The 19,801-nt window shown below is 42.5% G+C and overlaps 3 protein-coding genes across 5 annotated transcripts; all 3 read right to left on the minus strand.

Moving 5' to 3' along the window:
- Positions 1 to 31: 31 nt before the first annotated feature.
- Positions 32 to 6,644, minus strand: def6c (DEF6 guanine nucleotide exchange factor c). Of its 2 annotated transcripts, XM_020647740.3 has the most exons (13): positions 6,514 to 6,644; positions 6,130 to 6,380; positions 5,393 to 5,533; positions 4,067 to 4,249; positions 3,269 to 3,499; positions 3,029 to 3,175; positions 2,770 to 2,878; positions 1,843 to 2,072; positions 1,653 to 1,760; positions 1,231 to 1,397; positions 903 to 1,104; positions 719 to 809; positions 32 to 488 (listed from the first exon to the last, which is right to left on the minus strand). In XM_020647740.3, the coding sequence occupies exons 2-13, from the start codon at positions 6,223 to 6,225 to the stop codon at positions 277 to 279; spliced, it is 1,917 nt and encodes a 638-aa protein (XP_020503396.2). In that variant the 5' UTR covers positions 6,226 to 6,380; positions 6,514 to 6,644; the 3' UTR covers positions 32 to 276. The 2 variants fall into 2 exon arrangements, with proteins under 2 accessions (XP_020503396.2, XP_020503395.2); XM_020647739.3 differs by having other exon boundaries at positions 6,130 to 6,620.
- Positions 6,645 to 7,053: 409 nt separating this feature from the next.
- Positions 7,054 to 14,581, minus strand: LOC114921004 (tetraspanin-7-like). The gene has a single exon (XM_065951482.1). The coding sequence runs from the start codon at positions 11,384 to 11,386 to the stop codon at positions 10,298 to 10,300; it is 1,089 nt and encodes a 362-aa protein (XP_065807554.1). The 5' UTR covers positions 11,387 to 14,581; the 3' UTR covers positions 7,054 to 10,297.
- Positions 14,582 to 14,712: 131 nt separating this feature from the next.
- Positions 14,713 to 19,771, minus strand: si:zfos-932h1.3 (zinc finger protein 16). Of its 2 annotated transcripts, XM_020647701.3 has the most exons (9): positions 19,612 to 19,771; positions 18,960 to 19,162; positions 18,772 to 18,873; positions 18,599 to 18,694; positions 18,403 to 18,513; positions 18,199 to 18,316; positions 17,089 to 17,788; positions 16,667 to 16,722; positions 14,713 to 16,558 (listed from the first exon to the last, which is right to left on the minus strand). In XM_020647701.3, exons 1-9 carry the CDS (start codon positions 19,643 to 19,645, stop codon positions 15,036 to 15,038), a joined length of 2,943 nt encoding a protein of 980 aa, XP_020503357.2. In that variant the 5' UTR covers positions 19,646 to 19,771; the 3' UTR covers positions 14,713 to 15,035. The 2 variants fall into 2 exon arrangements, with proteins under 2 accessions (XP_020503357.2, XP_020503358.2); XM_020647702.3 differs by lacking the exons at positions 18,960 to 19,162; positions 19,612 to 19,771 and having other exon boundaries at positions 18,599 to 18,689; positions 18,772 to 18,949.
- Positions 19,772 to 19,801: the final 30 nt, after the last annotated feature.

The following is a 19,801-nucleotide window of genomic DNA, read 5'->3' on the forward strand; positions in this document are numbered from 1 at the left end:
TTGGCCGAGGTTGTCAAGAAAAAGTCAAATATCACAAACCATTTTTATTGATCATAAACGTTATTGTACAAAACTGTAAATGTCAGTTGAAATTATTCAGATGTGTTTTCATCAAATCCACATCGCACTGCGCTCATCCTCTTCACTCTCCACCTGAGTGTGCATTTCATCATATAAATACGCTTTCCTTTCATTGAACACATGATGAATTTTATTATCGTGTCTGAACTTGTAGATTTGAAAACTTTCCGCCGCCTCGACTGTCACCGCAGACAATCACATTCGTCCGTTAGGTTTTCCCTGCGATTCCCCCGATCCATCGGACAGGTTGGCGGCCTCCAGCTGCTCCTCCAGCCTCTCGACGTCCTCCGGTGTCTGCGTGTTCTGATCGGCTCTTATCTTGAACTTAGAGATGAACTCGTTACTCGCCAGCGCTCCCTCCTTTTTGGGACACATGTTTTTGGATGATAGGCGGTGTTCCAAACGATCTACAAAGAAAACACATTCTTTTAAATATTTGTAATGTTTCAGACAAAGTGGGTGATGTTTTTGGTTCCATTTGTTTGTTGGTTTTATAGCTGCATAATCTAAAAAAACAAGTTAACAGCTTTTGAAAGTTCAGGCTCAACTACAGTTAAAGACCCTCTTCTTAAATTGTAATTAGGTTTTTGACCAGTTTCAGACCCAAACAAGCAAACAGATGAAGAGCATACTGCACCTCCAGGAGTGACGGGTGTCATCAGGCGGTTCAGCTGGACGTTCCAGTGCCGTACGTGTTGACTGGCGTTCCTCAGCCTCTCTTGTACTTCCTTGAAAATAATTATTATTTGTGTGTTTTGTTTTTTTTGTAGTTAAATGTGCTGCAAACTGAGCAAATCAAACACTCTGCATTTTTGTCTTACCTCCAGGCGCTGATGGCTCCTCTGGCGCGATGCCCGCAGGTCCTGGAGCTCCTTGGAGGCGGAGTGAAGAGCCAGGGAGGGCGAGTCGTCGTCCGTGCTGCCGTCTGGGGCCTCCTGTATGGTGCTGAGGCTCTTTGTGGACCTCTGCTGCTCCTGCAGGACCTGGAACTGCTTCTTCTTCTCTTCTTCCACCAGCAGCAACCTGGAGAACAGTAGAAAGAAGTTCAGTATGCCAAAATGTAAACAAAAAAAGGGGGAAAATACAACAAAAGCTGAAGTTTCAGTCTACTGGTAACAAAAGTAGAGAGGGTGTGTGTATGTGTGTTACCTCTCCAGCTCCTGTCTGGCCCTCTCCTCCTCCAGCCGAGCCTGGATCTCCATGTGGAGAGCAGCTTCCAGTTTCCCCTGCGTCAGCTCCAAATCGTGGATCCTCTTCTTCTGTTGCTCAGCCTCTCTCTCCTTCTCCTGCATCTCGGCCTGCATGCTGTCTCTCAGCTAGAGCACACACACACACACATTTATTACACACATACACACACACACACCGGTAAGGTTGAAAGAACTGACCTATTCCTGAATCACCTTTTCCAGGAATGCCGTAACTGTTTCTCCACCATTAAAACCACTGAAGGGTTGAATCTGAATTTTATAATGCCAGTGTTTTGTGCTGCTTTTAGAGATTAAATCCAACGTGGTGGACTCTTAATAGCTTTTCAGGGAATTGTAAATAAACTCGAAGCTTTTTCTTACAGTCTCGGCCTCTTTCAGCTGCCTCTCCAGCTCCATCTGCACCTCCTTCTGTTTCTTCCTCTCTCTTTCCTCTGCTTCCCTTCTTCTGGTTTCCAGTTCACGTGCGTGCTGCAAGAGCCACATAAAGCACCATCAAACCTAAGACGTACATTATTCCAATCCATCGTGCTTCCGCTGAGTCCTCGTTTACCTGTATGATGCTCTCTATCTCTAAATCCTGTCTGTCTTTGTCTTTGTCCATCTTCTCCAGCTCTTGGAAACTCGAGTCGTCCGACTGGCTGCTGCGGCTGCTGCAGCTGCTCCGGGAGCTCCTGAAGCGTTCCCGTTGGCTGTGTTCCCGATGGAACCGCCTCTTGAGTTTGAGTTCATGGTGTAGGGAGGCCTTGCCCTCAGCCTGGAGACGAAGTGCCGATTGAATAGCTGTGGGGATAGCACACACACACACACACACATGTATATATATATATAGAGTGAGATCTTAATGCAATATCTCTTTTTTCTTAACTTCACCAACAAAAATAACTTTACATTATTGAAAGTTTCAATAAAGTGGTGATTGAACCAGATGAAAGAGGCTTAACAATTATCATTATTTCACCTATCACGTCTTTTTGCGTTCATGCTGATTCCGCGGCGGCTTAATATCGGTGTCCCAGTCTGGGAATTCACGTTGCACATCGGCGTTGCAGAAGCACAGCAAAGCTCGAGCTCCATGTAAGAAACACATAAAGATATGCACGCACACACACAGCGCTGCACTGCGCTCCCCCGCTGGCTCTGCTGATCCCCGTTTCCCGTCTGTAACGCCTCTGTTACTACCTCAACTACCTGAAACTCCGACTGAAGGCGTCACGGGGGCGTAAATATCGCAGCTTGAAACGGCGGTCTGAGCGGGACTACAGTCTGAGATTGTTTTGCAGAGATGTGAAACTTACAAAATCACCCTTGAAGAAAGGAAGCACATCGACACTTTCAGTTGCTTTCCACGTACATTGACCAAGATGGTTTGCTGTTTGCAAAAAAAACAGGTGAAGGAAATCTCAACTAGCGATCTGGGAGCACTTGAGCGGAGGGTGAGGTCACGTCCTATGCTATATATTCATACACACCAACACACCTTGTATCCACTCCACCTTCTGTCTCTGGTCTGACGCACTCATCTCAAAGGTCTTATTGTATGTTTTCACACAGAGCATACAGCGCTTCGTCTCCCTGTCAGCAACAGGCTGGAACAAAAAAGTGGAGACACATTGTCATACAGTTTAGCTTCATAGTCAAATTACAAAGTCTATGTGTACAAATCCAAAGTGCAGAATCTGCCTTTTTACCGTACTATCATTCAACATGCAGTGTTTACATTACATTTCCTCACCGACCTCTACCACACAGTTCTTATCCAGCAGGATCTCCCCTCTCTTGTCTTTTAGTGCCTCGCTGACGTAGTAAGCTATGGAGGAGGGCTTCAGCACGAACCAGCGCTCGGTCCAGTTCCTTCGAACATGCCCCTTTTTCCACATATAACCCTGACAACAAAGAACGAGAGATTAAGAAAAAGAAAGAAAAAAAACCCCAAGACAAACATCATGAGAGAAGATACGACACAACCCGAAACTCACCCTCTTCAGCACGTTGTGATACATCTCCAGAAAGACCTCGTCCAGAGCCAGGCTGAAGGCCTCGGCGCTGGTGACCCTCAGCAGCCGGCCTGCGGTCATGTGCTCCAGGAAGCTCCACACAGACGTGCCCTCGTCCCGCACTGTTGCATCCTGGGTAAGCAGGTCCTCCAAGGGCTTCTCATCCCACTCCTGGCTCATCGCTGTGGAGATTTTCTTGAGAAGGTACTCCAGCTAAGAAGTATTGATATATAAGAAAATGAATTGTTTACAGTGGGGCTACACACACTGAGTACGATGACAAATAGTATCAACGTCTGTAACACACACGTTCACAGAGGAAAGCTACTGTGCTGATAATACAAAGCATTTTTTTCTTTCGACAGGAAACCAAAAGAATTATGGAGGAAGTGCAGGAAGGAAGACGCTCATTAACTTACTGACTTGCACTTGCATATTTCAGCTGTGAAAAGACATAAACAAACTGGGCCTGGTGGTAATAGTTATATGATGCATATTCTTTACACCAAGCAATCCTAGTGACAGCACTTTTGTGTAGGCGTGTTTATTTCTGTAATTTGTTTCTCTCTGTATTTTTTGTTTGGCCTGGGAATGCTAAGGATGACATTTCTGCACTTTATTCAGATTTTAAGTCAATAAATATAACCCTTTGTTCCTGCGGTGTTATGTTTACATTTTATACTTAAAGGCGTTATTATTTCCACGCCCCTGACCCCAGCTGATCAGGTCTCCCCAAAGTATCGAGCTTCACACATAAACAATCCTCATATATTATCTTACCTCCTCTGGTATCATCACCAGCGGGTAGCGGTCCTCAGACAGGAGGTTGAATAAACAGAACAGCTTGAAACAGTCTCTTTCTGATAGCAGCGCCCCCTGTGGTACCCCCTTGAAGTTCTTCTTTCTGGTCATCATCCAGCACAGGTCGTCGAACTTCTCCTTGTCGAACATCCCCTCTTTGACCTGAGAGACAGAAAAGAGCACTTTGTAATAACTGTGACGTTTCTTAAACAGGATCAAGATATCACGTGATTGAAACAAAGATAACAGGTTGTATAAATCACTTAACCCGTGAACATTATTTCTGTCTATTTTCTGTCTTTCTTACCCGTTTGTAGCATACCAACTCATTCCCACTGATGCTGTAAATCTTCAAAAACACAATAATTTTCTTATAAACGCCTAACATAATTTCCTGAAATAGCTCCAACTGGGCGGTCGTGGCTCAAATCAGACCTGTGGCTCCCTTCCTGCACGTCATTACCCTCACTGATTTCTGACTCCGTCTCTGAACAAAGGCCCAAAAAAGTTACAAAAAGAAACCTTTAAAAATAAAGGAATTCTGTACTGAAAGGGGACTATTTTTAACGGTTGAAAAATACACATTTGGCGCTCCAGTTCAAGTTTCTAGCTGCAAGATCTCACATGTTTGGTTGGGTTAAAAAACAACAACATTCTGAGTTCATATTGAAATGACATGCAGCTCTGTGGCCACTTCATGTGTTTTTATTTGTTTGAGGACAACTATACACAGCTCTAGAGCACAGGAGAGGAAAAGCAAGCTACGAAATACTTATTCATTGAGTAAATTATTTTTAGCTTTTGGTCATTTCATGGGATTGGATTACATAAAGAAGAAGAGAATCTCCGCAGCCTTCTCCTTCCATCAATCTAAATACATCAACTCTCTGAAGTTCTATTCTGCTAGTTTGGGATTGTAGATACAGTACTTATCTATATGTTTGCTGTTATTTATAACTCTGATTCAATGTACCATCTCTGCAAACAACTAAAACATTTGAAGAGTTTTAATGTACTACACTATGACCTCCCCCTTATTGCATGCAAGCATCCATAGGGATTATAAACCTGCAGCATTCATTATAACGTTATATCTAAAGTAGCATTTCTCAGCAGCATGTTATCTTTTACAAATGGCTTATTTCAGACTATTATGTAGTTTAAAACTCATATTACTGTAATCCACAACTGTGGAAGAACTATAAGCATTTACACAATCTTTAAAAAGGCCCTTAAATATTCTTATAATAATGCTACAGTGAGATACTTCATCAATATAATTAAAAGATTGTATTGTGCTAGTACCTTGTCCAGTATATATTTGTTGAGGTAGGGCATGTAGCCATGATTAGACACCGGGCCGTCATCATCATCCTGGAAGTGCTCCTCCAGAGCCACAGGGTCGTGTGGGATGTTCAGCACCGTGTACAGGTTGTGGGAAAGCACCTGATGAATAACACAGACACACAGATAAAGATGTATAAATCACAATACGCAAAGGTTTAGTCTCCTTGTCATTTGTTGCCCTGCAGTTAAAATACTTGAGCACAGGCAGACAGTCCTCTGCCTGAGTGACTAAGCATGTCAGAACAGATTCCTGCTATTTCCCTGGATTCTTCACTCCTGTGGGAGCACAATTAGGCATGTAGGAACTGGACGAGAAGCAACAGGGCAAATAAAGCCCTCACTGAGAGGAAAGAGAGCACAGATAAGATCTATATGTGCTGTTCTGGCAAGCCTTTATGATTCAAAAGCCTGGCAGTGGTGGTATTATGTCACTGTGTGCTGTTCTGTGACATAGACAAAAGGTTCGGACTTTGAGCTTAAAATGGATTCACTTGACACCTCCAGTCTGAATAGGCTACGTGTCTGATAGAAGACGTCTTATTTTTGGATTTGTGTATGAGCTCGCAGGGCGTCAGTGTGTGAACTCTTTCCACAGATTATAACGTTGATTCCCCAAATTACACGTTAGCACGTCAAAGCACACAAAGAACATTAAGAGTGAGAATCCGTTACGTTACTCCCATCTCCCTGCTTACCTTTAACTGCGACTTGGACACTTTCCCGCACTTCTCGACGTCCAGCGATGTGAAAGCGTACCAGATGGACTTGAGGAGTTCGGATCGTAAGTCCATTTTGGAGACCTCGTCGTGCGCAAAGAAGCTACATTTCCATGCGCGGCGCGGCAACTTTTACGCAGCGACAGGCACGCCAAATAAAAAATGTGGGGCAGAGTACAGGCTGCTGTCCAGACTGCATAGGACCAAAAGGAGACAGCTGTAGGGCAGACCTAAAGAGGCGGAGAGTAGAGGTAAAGGCCTATATTTTCCTCCACGATGTGCTTCCTAAATCAAAAAGAATTCCTCTCAAAGGCTTGTGGATAATTCTCTTGCATCTATTAGAGTTGAATGTAGGCTACAAACCAAAAGGAGGGAGATTCTCATCCAAGCTACGTTTCCAAGGCCGGATACATTTATCCTCTGAATTCCTCAATATGCTTCCAGCCAAAGTGAAATAGCTCAGTGTTGTCAGATTCAGGAGAGATACCGAGACTTTGAAGACACACCCATTTATGGTTAACAACTCAAAGCCATATTTAGTTAGGCACCCTTAATACCTGCAACATTAAAGGGACACCACTAACCACTTTTTCCACTTTTCATTGAATTTTATTTTGCAAACTTTGAGGACTTGCCCTTTTTTAGAGGACTTAATGGCTAATAAAGAGGATTTAACATTAATTAACATAAAAACTGAAGACCTTATTCCATTATTTAAAGGAATCAAGAGTCTTTCCGAGGTTGCAACTCCAAAATGCTGTGTTAAGTTGGGTTATACTACATGCATCCTGAATTAATAAATGCTGTGATGCTTATTAAATATCCATAATTAAGACATTTTGTTCACTTCAGTACAAGCAGGTGTTTTGGCAACTTTAACTTGTTCACTCCACAGTCTTGTGTCCCGTATGGTGGGTGGGGACATTTGTATTTGTCAAACTCAAAAACAGTAAAGCACCCAGCCAAAATGTATTTTTACTGGTGTTATGAACCAAATGTCCCTTGTGGTTTCCCAGCTTTAAGGTGTTGCTTGAACGCCTCTCACAGCTCATATTCTCTGTGATGAAACAGCTGTTGGGGATGTAGCAACCTCAGGCCAAATGGGTGAAACAAGGACAGTGTAATGGGACAGAGAGCATCCGCAAGCCTTATTGGAGCATAATGTAGGCTAATCAATACCATAATAAGGTCATGAAAATGGTGGTTGTTGTTTAGCGGCCAGAGTGCCTAAGCCTCTCCGAGTCTGAATGTGAATTGCTCTTATAATATTAAGAAAATTTACTTCATATCACTGAATTTCAGCACAGGATGTGATTTTCTGTTCCATCAACTAATCAATGCTGGGTCAGGCTGGTGTGGCATATCAAGTTAAGCAGTGATTTCTGTGTCTGTTGTCTCCCCTTCAAGGGCAGATCTAATCACCGTTGTCTCAGGTGGTAGAAATGAGATGTCATCCAGTTGACCATAACTCTGAGTTGCCCACCCAGAGGTCCCAGTGAGGACCAACCACCCTGGCAGACGTCCAGCACGGCTTTTCTGATAAAACAAAAACAGAGAGCTTATTCTACAAGTCCTTCAAATGCAGCATGCCATTCAAACGTTCTGCCATGCAGGTTTGATTTACATTAAATCCTCAAATCCAATATTTTAATAAATCAAAAAATGATTTATGAATATATTCAATATATTCAAGCACAGGCGACCTTGGCGTTACCCTCAGCGTCTGATCAATATCATATTCAGTAGGCCATAACAAGGCAACGATTTTTGTTTGAAGATGACATATCGGTTATTTACAATTTGAAATATGTCTGCAGTCTTACTGATCATAAAACATAATATATATGGATAAATATAATATAAAATAAACAAATATAATGGCAATAAAAAGGCCTGAATATGATAGTTGTTATGGATGATATTGAGGTTTACAGATGATGAATTTAATCTCTAGCCCATAGCATAACTATGGAAGCCCATTTCCACCAGTAAAAGAAATGAAAATAAAAATAATAAAGTCTTATAATTTCATCTTTTTATCTCATTATTATGACTTTCTATCTCATAATTTCAACTTTCTATCTCATAATTTTGACTTTTTATCTCATAATTTCGACCTTATTATTTTCATTTTTATTTTTTTAACTGGCGGAAATGGGCTTCCATACATAACATATTTAGAATAAGGTTAAATATTTATCATATTTTGGGAAATAAACCTGTTGGTATTTTTTATGAGATGCTAAATACCAATTTCATGTCTGTGAACTGAATTTTGAGCTGGCTAGCAGCCGGTTAGCCTAGCTAAGTATCAAGACCAGAGAAGAAATAAAGAAAGGTTGCTAGCTTGTGGCAATATTTTTTTTGTTTAACTTTCTTTAACAATTGGAAAGGTTAAATTCTATAGAATATATGAAATGTGATCAATGTAAGGCTAATATGAATCTGCAGCCAAAGGAAGGTAAGCAGAGCTAAACGTAGCCTTAAACAGCCAGCAAGCTAGTCTAATGACTGCAACAGCTCACTTATTATCACAAATTTGTTGTTTAGTTCCTGTTTTTTAACAGATTCCACAAAAATTAAGTGAAACCAGGCGGCTGTTTATTCCCCTGCTCTCAGTCTTTATGCTAGGCTAACCAGCTCCTTGTGTTAGCTTAAAATTCAGCGTTCAAAGATGAGAGTAGTATGAGCAAAATGTTCTCCCTCTTTGATTAAGCAAAAAAATAAACAAATAAATGAGTAATAATACTTTCCAAAGCTTTTTATTGAAGTCAACTTCAGTTTTATGTTGCAGAAGAGAACATCCTAATCTTATCCAGACTCGTTGTTTCATGCTAGTAGTCGGCTGTACAACGTCATACGTAGGCCTATGCTAGCATCATCAGAAATGTTATTCACATGAAATGATTTAAAACAACTTGTGCTTCAGAATTTACAAACTCTAGCAACAGAGATGTCTGGGACAAACTTTTTTCAAGCAGTCTTCATCTTACAGCAACTCGACACAGTGGCATTCATACTGTACAGCGTTTGTAGATGTAGAAAGTGCATAATATGCTACAGACAACATTAGATTATTTAGGTGATTTTCTAAAGCCCCATTCTAGCATAGTGAAGTCTTTGTGATGGGAAGACTCAGTGATGTAGATATGAACATCTGTCGAACACAGTCAGACTAAATAAGGTCTAGTGGAAACTGCTGGTGAACATTCCTGTGCATTCAGTGTTGTGTACCAGAGTGGTTACCCAAAATGGATGTACTCAATCATTTTTTAGTTGTAGGTGTGTTTCATACATTTTATATATTGCAGTGTATTAACCCATGCATATATTTACACAATTATTTTACAAAGCTGCATTGTTCATCAGGGGGCAAAAGCTCAATGTACTGCCAACCACTTTTTTCTTATATTTACAGTTCAGCTGCCCAATCTGGCAATCAGTCAGTGTAAGAGACTTGCAAAGTGTGAATAGTTCCAGGTTGCGAAATTTGCTTTTTGAACCACTAAAGCACCACAATTTTGCAGTAATTATATCCTACATGGTCGTGTGTTACTCTACATGGGAACAAATTATACTTTTGCATAACCTGGGTTTATGACCATCATCCTAAATGTTTCTATGCTTGGATTATAAAAAAAAAAAAAAGAAGAGATTTGACATGGCAAACAAAAATTCAGGGTACATGTTCACAATTCGAATAAAAAACACATGGTGTTGCTCTTTTCATCTTTATTGGCCCAGAAACTAAAAGTTAATGGATTTCAAGTTGTAGGACCAGAATCAAGTTATAAAACTTTGCTTCTTCTTGTTTGAGTTTTAGCTAGTTCTTTTTCTCACAATGAAATACTCAACAGGGGTTAAAGTTGAGGGCTGGTGTCCAATGGCTTACACTGAGTTTACTCAGAGAACAAGATGTTTTAAAGAATTTGCTAACTTTTCAATCAGGAGAGTTTACACTAATCCAAGCATTGTAAGGTTTTAACATGCTGGTTACTTGACCTGTCTACACAGAATATCAATGGAAATTGGATGCTCAAAATAACTATCCCCGCTCTGCAATTCTATGACTCCTAAGGTGTAATTCATTCCCAATCAAACCAATTGGTTAATCTTTAGTAGGCGTTGCTATTTGTGAAGTTGACCATTAATGTGCCACAACACGCCGATGTTGCCTCGGTGTCATTTTGTTGGCCAGCAGACAAGCCAGTGCAATGCCTCCGATTTGGGTAAAGGCCAGTCCTAACACAGTGGCAGCAATGTGGAAGACGTTGTCGTTGACCAAGCTGAAGACTTTGCGGAAGCAGCCGTGTGGATGGATTCCTGCAGCTTCAACTTCTTCAACATAGTCTGACAGGAGAGGTCGATTCTTGCAGCCCTTGCGCCTCATGCAGCAGCTGTCCGGCAAGGACACCGAGCTGCCGTTCTCAGTGGGCAGGAAGGTCATATGCTGGAAAGCCCAGTCCGAAGTGAGCCAGTCACGCCAACCCTCAGCTCCACAACACTCCAGGGCCCTCTGCAGGCTATCTAATGCATCCGCACGCCCTTCATCTTCGGTATAGCCGGCAACCGCTCGCTGTAGGCCACTGCGAAATCCTCCGGCAATGTCTTCGCGATAGAAGAGACCTGAGAGGCCAGCTGCCAAACCGGCAACAAGTGCAGCAAGTTGAAAGAACCCGTAAGCCCTAAGAACACAGGGAAGATTCGCAGCCACCCCAAGGCAACCCAGGAAGCCCCAGGTGGTGACAGCAGCCCCTGTGGACAGAAGGATGATTGGGGCGTTGGGGTAGCGATTGGCAGACAGCAGCATGAAGTCAGCAAGGGAAATCTGTGCCCAAACACCCAGGGTGAAGATGGCCAAGCCTGCTGCCCAGAACAGGCAGCTGAACGCCAGGAGACCTAAGCGCAGGAGGTGCATGACTCCCACTGGGCGGCAGCAAGGTGGGACGGCGCCCACAGGTGGAGGTGCCGGAGGAGCCAGGGAGGCCTCTGAGCCGATGGACAAGGAAAGTCGCTGATGCTGCTGGTGGAGCTGCTCCTCCTGCTCTTGGTAAGAGGGCAGCAGGTAGCCGGGGATCGCAGAGGGCCGGCGAGGAAGAGGAGGCGGAGAGAGCAGATCGAGACCCCGCGGTGAGGAAAGCCTTCGCACTGCCAGCCGCTCGTGCTCCCAGTCCAAAGATCGTCTGCTGGGACTCGGCCGAGCAGACAACGACCCGTAAGGCAATGCGAAGCTCATGATCCCGGCACCAGCTTTATGTACCCCCTCTTTCTCTCTTTCACACACTCCTCCTCTCTCTTCTTTCCTCTATCAGTGCCTTCACTCTCTTCCTCCTGCAATGCACAACACCGCCCCCCCCCCCCCCCTCTTCTTTATGACCGGGTATTAATCCACCACTGAGACCACCAACGCCGGCTGGATTGTAAATCACACTGATGGGTGTCGCGTCGCGCTGTTATCTGCATCCACAGCCTCCTTGTTGCAAACCAATTTATTTGTTTATTACGGGCTTCTTTTCCACCTGCATGGTCAATAGCTCATCAAATTCCTTCGATAGTCACATCCATACATCGACTCCCTCGCTGCTGCCCCACGCTCTGGTCAAGACGAGAGGTGATTGCAGTGGAAAAAACATCATTTCTTTACGTTAACACCCCCTCTCGGTGAGGAGGAGCATCCCATTTAGTCTTACAACTATCTATTTTTAGAAGTGTGGGAAATCACCCTTACTATCTAATCAGTGTGTGTTGTCTTTATGAAGTGTAAAAACTCTCCCTAGCTTTCCTTGTTTGACATACTGATGAATGAAAATACAATCTAGAACAGGCATATGTTATGTACGACAATCTGGTCCAGGGGTGTCACCAAGCATTTAAGAATTGAAGTTTGGTCATTCTATGGAGCTGCATTTATATGATATGACACACAAATTAGCATTTCTGTTCTTTTTTTTTAAGACTTTAATAAAAACAGCAAATATTTAATCATAACACTTCTGTGCAAAAAAACTCAAAAACCAAGAAAGCATGAATTATTGGGTCATGGTAGGGTTAATAATCAAGCCAGTTTAAATTAACCTGGCAGAATGATAACCTGAAACTGAACAAAATCAGTAGACTAGCTAACTGAATGCTGAAGACACATTCATATCTTAAACTGTAGACTTATTTGAGCTATCGCAAACCATTTTAAATTGATGTTCACCCAACTTCAAGATAACCAATCAAAAAGATTTAGTAAAAGCACGTGAAGTTATTAAGATTAAACCCTCTAAAAGAGTTCCACATAAGATGTATACCATTTACAATTTGAGTTGTTATATGCAAGTCATGTGAAAGTTCCTCTGAGGAGTAATTAGCTGATACAAAAAAAAACTAAAACTAATATTAATTCCTCTTTATGACTTTAAAAAGAAAAAAAAAAAAATCCGCATAGAGATTGACCATTTCTATAGTGTTACTTTTAATGTCCGACACCAATGCGGGGGTAGGTGTCAGAATAAGTGTTAAACAGCATGCAGCAAAACTTTTTTACATTTTGAAACGCAAAGCTTCAAAGTAAGAGATGCATTTTAACTGTAAAAAAAATAGGAGGATGTTTAACACTTTTCACTTTGATATGTTCAGGACATAATCAGCAAATAAATAAGAGGCACATCGTTGTCCAGAATCGCAACATCTACACACCTGTTAACTGTGTATGAAGGGTGGGTTCTGTCCACATCTCTGTTTACATTTTAGAACCACTGTTGTGTCACTAAAAATAAAATGTAAAGTAGAACCATGACAAATTAAATGAGTTTCAATTTCTGCCCATTTACATTTTTCCACATTATGATATGCTGTGGTCTGACGGCGGCTTATTCCATCCTCTGTTCGTCCCCCTACTTATGGCAGCATTGACAATAAAGTTACAACCACCAGTAACTGTGTTATTATCTTGTCTAGCAATTCTCTCTTATTTAATTTTAAAAATAGTTTAGAAACAAATGCAAGGCTGAAAATAGATAATCAATTTCAAACAGCTGAGCTCGCCCACTCTAACCCCTCTACCTTAACTGCACTCGGTTGTTCCCCCTGTTAAATGATCACTGCTCCCTTTTGACTTCCCTCCAGTTGATCCTCTGCCCAATCAGATCTAATTAAAGCCTCTCAGTTATTTAAAGACATTCAAATTGATCTTTTTCATAAGGACATAATAGTGAAAATAGTGGTGACAGGGAGAGGAGTTGCCAGACGCATTGGAAGGGGAAGAGGAAGGTTAATGTTGTTTATTTACTAAAGCTGTAGATCCCACATTTTGCTTTTAGGGGTTGCAGCGCATTTTTATTTAACAGCATTTTTTTAAAATCACACAATGCCTAATGTTTGGTGTGTTGAGATTTATCCAAGACTTACAAAAGCATCTATTTCTTCAGTTTAGACAGAAAATAGCAGCATGCAGTGTGATGCAGAGGGATTTTTACCACCGACAGCTTGAGCTAATGTGCAGGCAAATTAAGTCCTGTTTATGGAGCTTATAATTAATATTTGCTCTATAACCACCAGCTGACTGGGTTTTATGTGCACTCTAGACAAAAAATGAAGGAAATACATCACCTGACACTTGCAGGATGAGATATCAAAGAAACCCCTGGCACAGCCTCATGAAGATAGAGCCTTGGGGAAACCATTTCTCTATTTTGGTGCCTGCAGAATCACCCTTTTTGAAAGACAATGGAAGCAACACATAGGAAACTCCCTTAATTAAGCTGTGTTTCTCAAACTTTCTGTCTTGTTGCCGAAATGTTCCTTAAATTAAATGATTTTACAAGGCCTGAATTAGTAAAAAAATAAATAAATAAAAAACTCATGCCATGCTACCTGCTCTGGAAAGCTGTATTTTGTCACAGTGGAGCTAAAAGGCTAATCCTAAACATAATTCATTAACCTTGTGCTCTGTCTTGGTTTAGCATGTTAGCATTGGCTAATCCACTCCAAACTAACAGTAGCCTACAGATGAGGTTTATGTGGATGTAAATGTTTTTGCGGGTATTTAGACACAAACTTCATTTAAATGTTTTTACCTGATCAAGGTGCTGTGGGAATGTTTGGAGATTTAATATACACAAAATAACCCATTTCATGGCAGTTAAACCCAATAGTTGTACTGACATGTCACTTACACAGCAAAAATATCAACCTCATGGTGGCGCTACAGTGAATTAACAGAGAGTGACCCCACCTGATTTCCTGAAAGTGTTCTCAGCTAAAACATTTATACACTTCATAAAGTCAGTAACGTTTGTAAAGCATATATAGATATGTAATAGTTTTTTTACTTTAGCTTCTGTCCTTTTTCATAAAAGTATCTGAATGTTGTTCATTAAAAACATTTTTTTTATTGGAATAGTATGCTGTAAGTCACACAACATCCGGGGCTTATTAATAATATGGATTTTTATTTTTTTTGATCAAATAATCAAGCCTTTCTCATTTTCCTATTCTTACCTGTTTTTGAAAACGTCATGTTTTCTAATATTAATATGCACCCGATTAAAGAGCAAAGAGAGAAATAGACAGGGAAAGAAGTAAAAAAATATTTTTAATTAATGATTTGGTTTCAGCTATGATCTCAAATTCAAATAAGGATGAGGTAAACATAATTGTAGTTCTCTGTAACAGACTCCAAAGACAAGTTGGGAGAAGATAGTAAACATGAAAGTATAAAAATGATTTGTCAAATTTATTTCTTTAAAAAAAAACAATTTTTTGTGATTTAGTGAGTATGAAAAACCCATCAGCTTCAATTGTCAAACATTTGACAGTAAGGTCAAGAGAAGACGTTTTAAAATATGATCTCTCCTGATGAAAACTATTCTTTTACCACACAGGTAATCATTATTTTTTTAACTGTTCAATTCCTCTGGCTTTAAAGTGTTCACAGACTGTGCTGCGTCTCCCTCCTCTCTGTGTGTCTCCATGTGTTCCTTCAGCCTGGCCTTGGATGTGAACGTTGTCATGCACTTCTCGCAGTACGGCTTCTGCGTCCGTAGCCCTGAGTGGCAGCGTTTGTGTCGGGCCAGCACCGACGAGCTCTTGAATTTGAGGTCACAGACGCTGCAGGGGTACGGCCTCTCCCCCGTGTGAATCCGCTGGTGCAGCTGCGCCTCGTTCAGGGTTAGAAACGTCTTCTCGCAGTGCGCGCAGGGAAATGGCCTCTCCCCCGTGTGAATGAGATTGTGTCTGGTGAGCGCGTACGGTTTTGTGAAGCCCTTCCCGCAGTAGGTGCAGGGGTATGGACGGGCACCAGTATGGGAGACGATGTGCTCCTGTTGGGTTTTCTTGCTCTTGAAGCGTTTGTCACACAGGTTGCAGGAGTAAGGCCTGACGTCCACGTGTGACCTGTGATGTTTTGTGAGCTCACCCTGCGACAAAAAGCCCTTCCCACACTGAGAGCAAAGGAACGGTTTCTCCCCTGTGTGCATCCTCTCGTGCCTAGCGAGCACTGAGACCAGTGTGAACCTCTTTTGGCATTGGGAGCACTGGAAAGGCCTCTCGCCTGTGTGAACGCGAAGGTGTTTCATAAGCGAGAAGCGCAGAGAGAAGCGTTTGCTGCACTGGTCGCACTGGTAAGGTCTCTCTCCTGTGTGCGTCCTTAAATGCCTCTTGACGTCAGATCTCCGTGTGTACGTCTTCTCACAGTGTTGACACTTAAACTGATGCTTCACTTGATGTATCTGCCGGTGCTTGGAGCGAGCGAGCAGTGTGTCGAATCCCGCGCCGCACTGCTGGCAGATGTAGCGCTTGTTGGCGACGTGGGACTTCCTGTGCTCGAGCAGCTCGGAGGACGTGGTGAAGCTCTGGCTGCAGATGGAGCAGATCTGAGGAAGCTGGCTCTCCTGCGAGTGAGACTTCTTGTGGTGGACGGTGAGAGCGCGGAGGTTGGGGAAGGAGCTGCCGCACAGCTGGCAGGAGAAAGAAATGTCCACGCCGCGGTGTTTGCTCTCGTGTTTGGCGAGATCCCACGAGTGCTGGAAGGTTCGGTTACACTGCGAGCAGTGAAATGGTCTCTCTCCAGTGTGGATGAGCTGGTGTCTCCTGACATCTGACGTGCGTGTGAACGTCTTGCCGCACGTTTCACATGTCAGGGCCTTCTGTCTGCTTTGGGGCTGAGACACGCTTACTCTGCCTGGACTCTCATCCTGTTCTGCTGCATCCTGCTCCGTGTTTCCTTTGGGGAAAAGTTTAATTGACGTGAAAATTTCATCCGTGCCGGAAGGCGATGGTGTGAATGTAGCGCCTGCAAGTGTCCTGTACTCTTCGGTGCGAACGCTCTGCATGTGGAAGTGAGGAGGGCTGTTTTCTTCAGAGCTGTGGAAGGGACAGCGAGAGCAGGTGAAGATGATCGAGGTCAGCTCTTCTGAATCTCCTGCACATAAAAAAAAAAAAAAGAGAGACAGAGGTTTGAAATAATATGAGGGGACTTCACAAATAAAATGTACCTAAAATGTTTCTCTGTTTAATGTTAGAGAATGACCTTCACTTCCTTTGATGGCTATGATGGAGGGCGCGAGAGATCCATCAGCCCTGCTCCTGTGAAAACAAACGTGTTGTATCATTTATTGTAGATTCATCTTTGACGTGTTTTGGAACAACAAATACTATGAATGTTACACTGAAAATACGACTACAGGAACAGTGGAAAATGTAAGGAAACATGCTTTTTTTGTCTTCTTGAAAAGAGTTGAAAATATTGATTTCAGTCTTAAATCTCTGAGGTTAATCAACAAGAAACAACAATGTAGACGTTTGCAGATTTCCATAAGACAACAAATACAGATCAGACACTGACATTGCTGCATTCCACATTATTTGCCGACGGGCCGATGTTTCGATGTTCAACATTGGTGCATAAAAAGGTAATTAATTATAGAATTACAGTTCAAATGTGTTGCCTACATTTTTAGCTCTTCAGTTGTTTCTTTTGGCTTCTCGACTTCACATGCATTCTGCCTGCTGGTTGAGGTCTTCACATGAAAACGAGTAGATCGGCGAACATTAGCTGAACCTGGAGACCCTGGACCTTCTTCTGTGACTTCTTCATCAGCAGAAAAGGATGTATGATTATCCTTCAGGTCTGCCAAAGAGTTCACATTGCTCCCTGTATCTTCAGAGGGGAAATCCTCCTTTGCTTCCTCGGTTGCTGCTCCCAGCCGCGGCTCATCATTAAGGGACGAGTCTTCCTTCCCTGATTGAACTTCTTGACCGAGGCTCTCCTTCCTCAGCGCAAATGTTTTCGCCAGAGTCTCCAGAGCTTTAGCGACATCCGCAGTGTCGCTTGTTTCTTCCGCCCGTGAGCCGTTAGCCTCCTCACTGGCGTTTTCCGCGCTCATGGCCATGATCTCTTCTTCATAGAAATCCGTCTGAACCTGCACCTCAGTGGCCTCCACCGTTTCTTCGTCGACCTCAGACGCACCGACCTCCACTTCAGTGTAAACGGCGACAACGCTGTACTGATCCGTACTGACGAAAGTGACAGGGTTCAGGACGTTGGCGTAATTGTGGATGGATTCCAGTCCAACAGAGATGTTTGTCTTTTGTGAGGGAGGGATGGATAGAGCCGACATTATGCAGCTGCCGATGGTGGACGAAGGACCATCTGTGAAAAAAAACATAAACAAAAAAGAAAATTTTAATTTGGGGATTTTGACTTAAACACTCCCATTTCTTCCTGATTCTTGAGGATTCAGTTACACTAGCAAATACAAATATCATGCTTTAAAATTAAATCTATTTTCATTCTGTGTTGTACAACCTAACAGCACTGGTGTTTTCTTTGGCTTAAAATGACTATTTTAGGCTCAACTGTTGGCAAACAATTTTGAGGCCAATTTACACAAGACATAAAAGCAAAGATCAAAAGTGGAGTTTTAAAAGTAAATCATTAAAAATACAACTGATATTTAAAAAAATCCAGAAGCAGGACTTATATACTTATATATAAGAGGCTGAAATAAGAGTATGTAATCCTTTCACTTTTAACAGACCCATCCTTTCGATTCTACTCACATGGCATCTTCAGCAGTCCTGAACTCTTGTAGTGTTTGAAGATGGCGCTCAGCTCTTCGGGTGACGTCTCGACACATTCCTCCAAAACAGAAGGAGCCGAGCCGAGCCAGGCCGCAGTCTGTCATCACACAGCAGAGGCGTTTAAAGTTTCTGGTGAACGGCACGTTTAACAACATGAGACGTCTGCACGGACAGTCCGAATACCTGTTTTAAATCTGGAACTGGAAACAGCTTCTCCAGCTTTGACAGCAGCTCCCACAGTATCACATGCAGAGCGGCATCATACCGAGGCCCGTATTCCACTGGGAACACCTCCTGGAAAAAGATCACCGGATTTTCATTTACTATACATCTGAATAGGAGCAGCATCAAGATATGAAATGATTACAATATGTCTGACCTGGAAGAAATATGCTCTCTCAACTGGATCTTTTAGCAGGCTCTGAACAAGTGCAATGAAAGTGGACTCTGTTGTCTTCACCTCAGCATCCCTGTACTGCCACAGACAAGGGTTCACGTCATTGATTGATTATCATTACAAGTTTTCACAAGGCGCTGGTTCACTGAACTTACATCTGTCCGTGTCGAGGTTACAGGGAGTCTTTCCAAGTAGCTCTGGATCCTTTGAGAATCCACAGAACCTCGCGATGAGCCTTTGCAAAGCTCCAGAATCAACTGAAATATCAACAAACTGCTACAGCAAAAGCCTTTGAGCTGTTATGTGTGAATGGATTATGTCACCAAACTGAACTCCCGCTCACCCTCGCTCTTAGACCCAGGATCAGCTGGGCTCTCTGTCTGTGGTTGATGAGTCCAGGGGCCGCCTCCGTCACCGTGCACACAAACTCCTGGAGCTTCTCGTAACTCAGCACATCTTTCCTCTTCGCCAGCTGCCACATAGCAGCGGACAAGAGCTGCAGCGGGGGCACCAGGAGGCGCAGAGATGGGAGAGGCAGGCTTGGATCTGAAAAATGACACAAGTTGTAATGGGAGAGATGATCTGATGAGGGCATCAGTGAGCTTTACACTGAAGAAAGCACATGCAGACGAACTCAGCATCACTTGTTTTACCAAATCCAAGTATTTTAAACTATTTTTTTTAAATGGAAATAATCAAAAATTACATGATAGAACTATAAATAAGCAAAATCTAAGAAATCCTGAACCTGCCTTATGGTTATGAAGCAGTATAATTGCTGGACAAATCTATTATTCACAGCTGTCTTTTACACCTCAGACCAATTAAATGTTTAACTTAATATGAATAATAATGCATAAGTAATGCAACAGAAAAAGCCTGACAGTTTATGACAGATATTTGTTCCTTTAAATAGACGGGTCCCACCAGCAGCTGACTAACATAAACAAAGCCTGTTTTGGATCACAGAGGGGACAGGTTATTAAAGTACGTACCATTAACTTTCTCTTTTGACTCAAAAGCCTCCATTAGTGCAATTTAGGTTCATGTAGCGTCAACAAATAAATGTTAAATAATGTTATTTAATTTTTTGGGGGGGACTAACATGCGCTGTTAGCACGCAAGCGCCCGTTTCCTCAACTCGTCCGGTGTGTTTCCTCTTTCAAAATAAAAGTCTACCCCCCA

The sequence above is a fragment of the Labrus bergylta genome, chromosome 23 (assembly GCF_963930695.1).
Source record: "Labrus bergylta chromosome 23, fLabBer1.1, whole genome shotgun sequence".
NCBI lineage: Eukaryota > Metazoa > Chordata > Actinopteri > Labriformes > Labridae > Labrus > Labrus bergylta.

Coding starts and splice junctions, on each gene's coding strand:
- def6c (XM_020647740.3), bottom strand. CDS start 6,225: ATGGACTTACGATCCGAACTCCTCAAGTCCATCTGGTACGCTTTCACA. Junction 5,534..6,129: donor TGTCCAAGTCGCAGTTAAAG/GTAAGCAGGGAG, acceptor GTTATTCATCAG/GTGCTTTCCCACAACCTGTA. Junction 3,176..3,268: donor ATCACAACGTGCTGAAGAGG/GTGAGTTTCGGG, acceptor CTTTGTTGTCAG/GGTTATATGTGGAAAAAGGG.
- LOC114921004 (XM_065951482.1), bottom strand. CDS start 11,386: ATGAGCTTCGCATTGCCTTACGGGTCGTTGTCTGCTCGGCCGAGTCCC.
- si:zfos-932h1.3 (XM_020647701.3), bottom strand. CDS start 19,645: ATGGAGGCTTTTGAGTCAAAAGAGAAAGTTAATG. Junction 17,789..18,198: donor AGGACTGCTGAAGATGCCAT/GTGAGTAGAATC, acceptor TTTTTTTCACAG/ATGGTCCTTCGTCCACCATC. Junction 16,559..16,666: donor AGCCATCAAAGGAAGTGAAG/GTCATTCTCTAA, acceptor TTTTATGTGCAG/GAGATTCAGAAGAGCTGACC.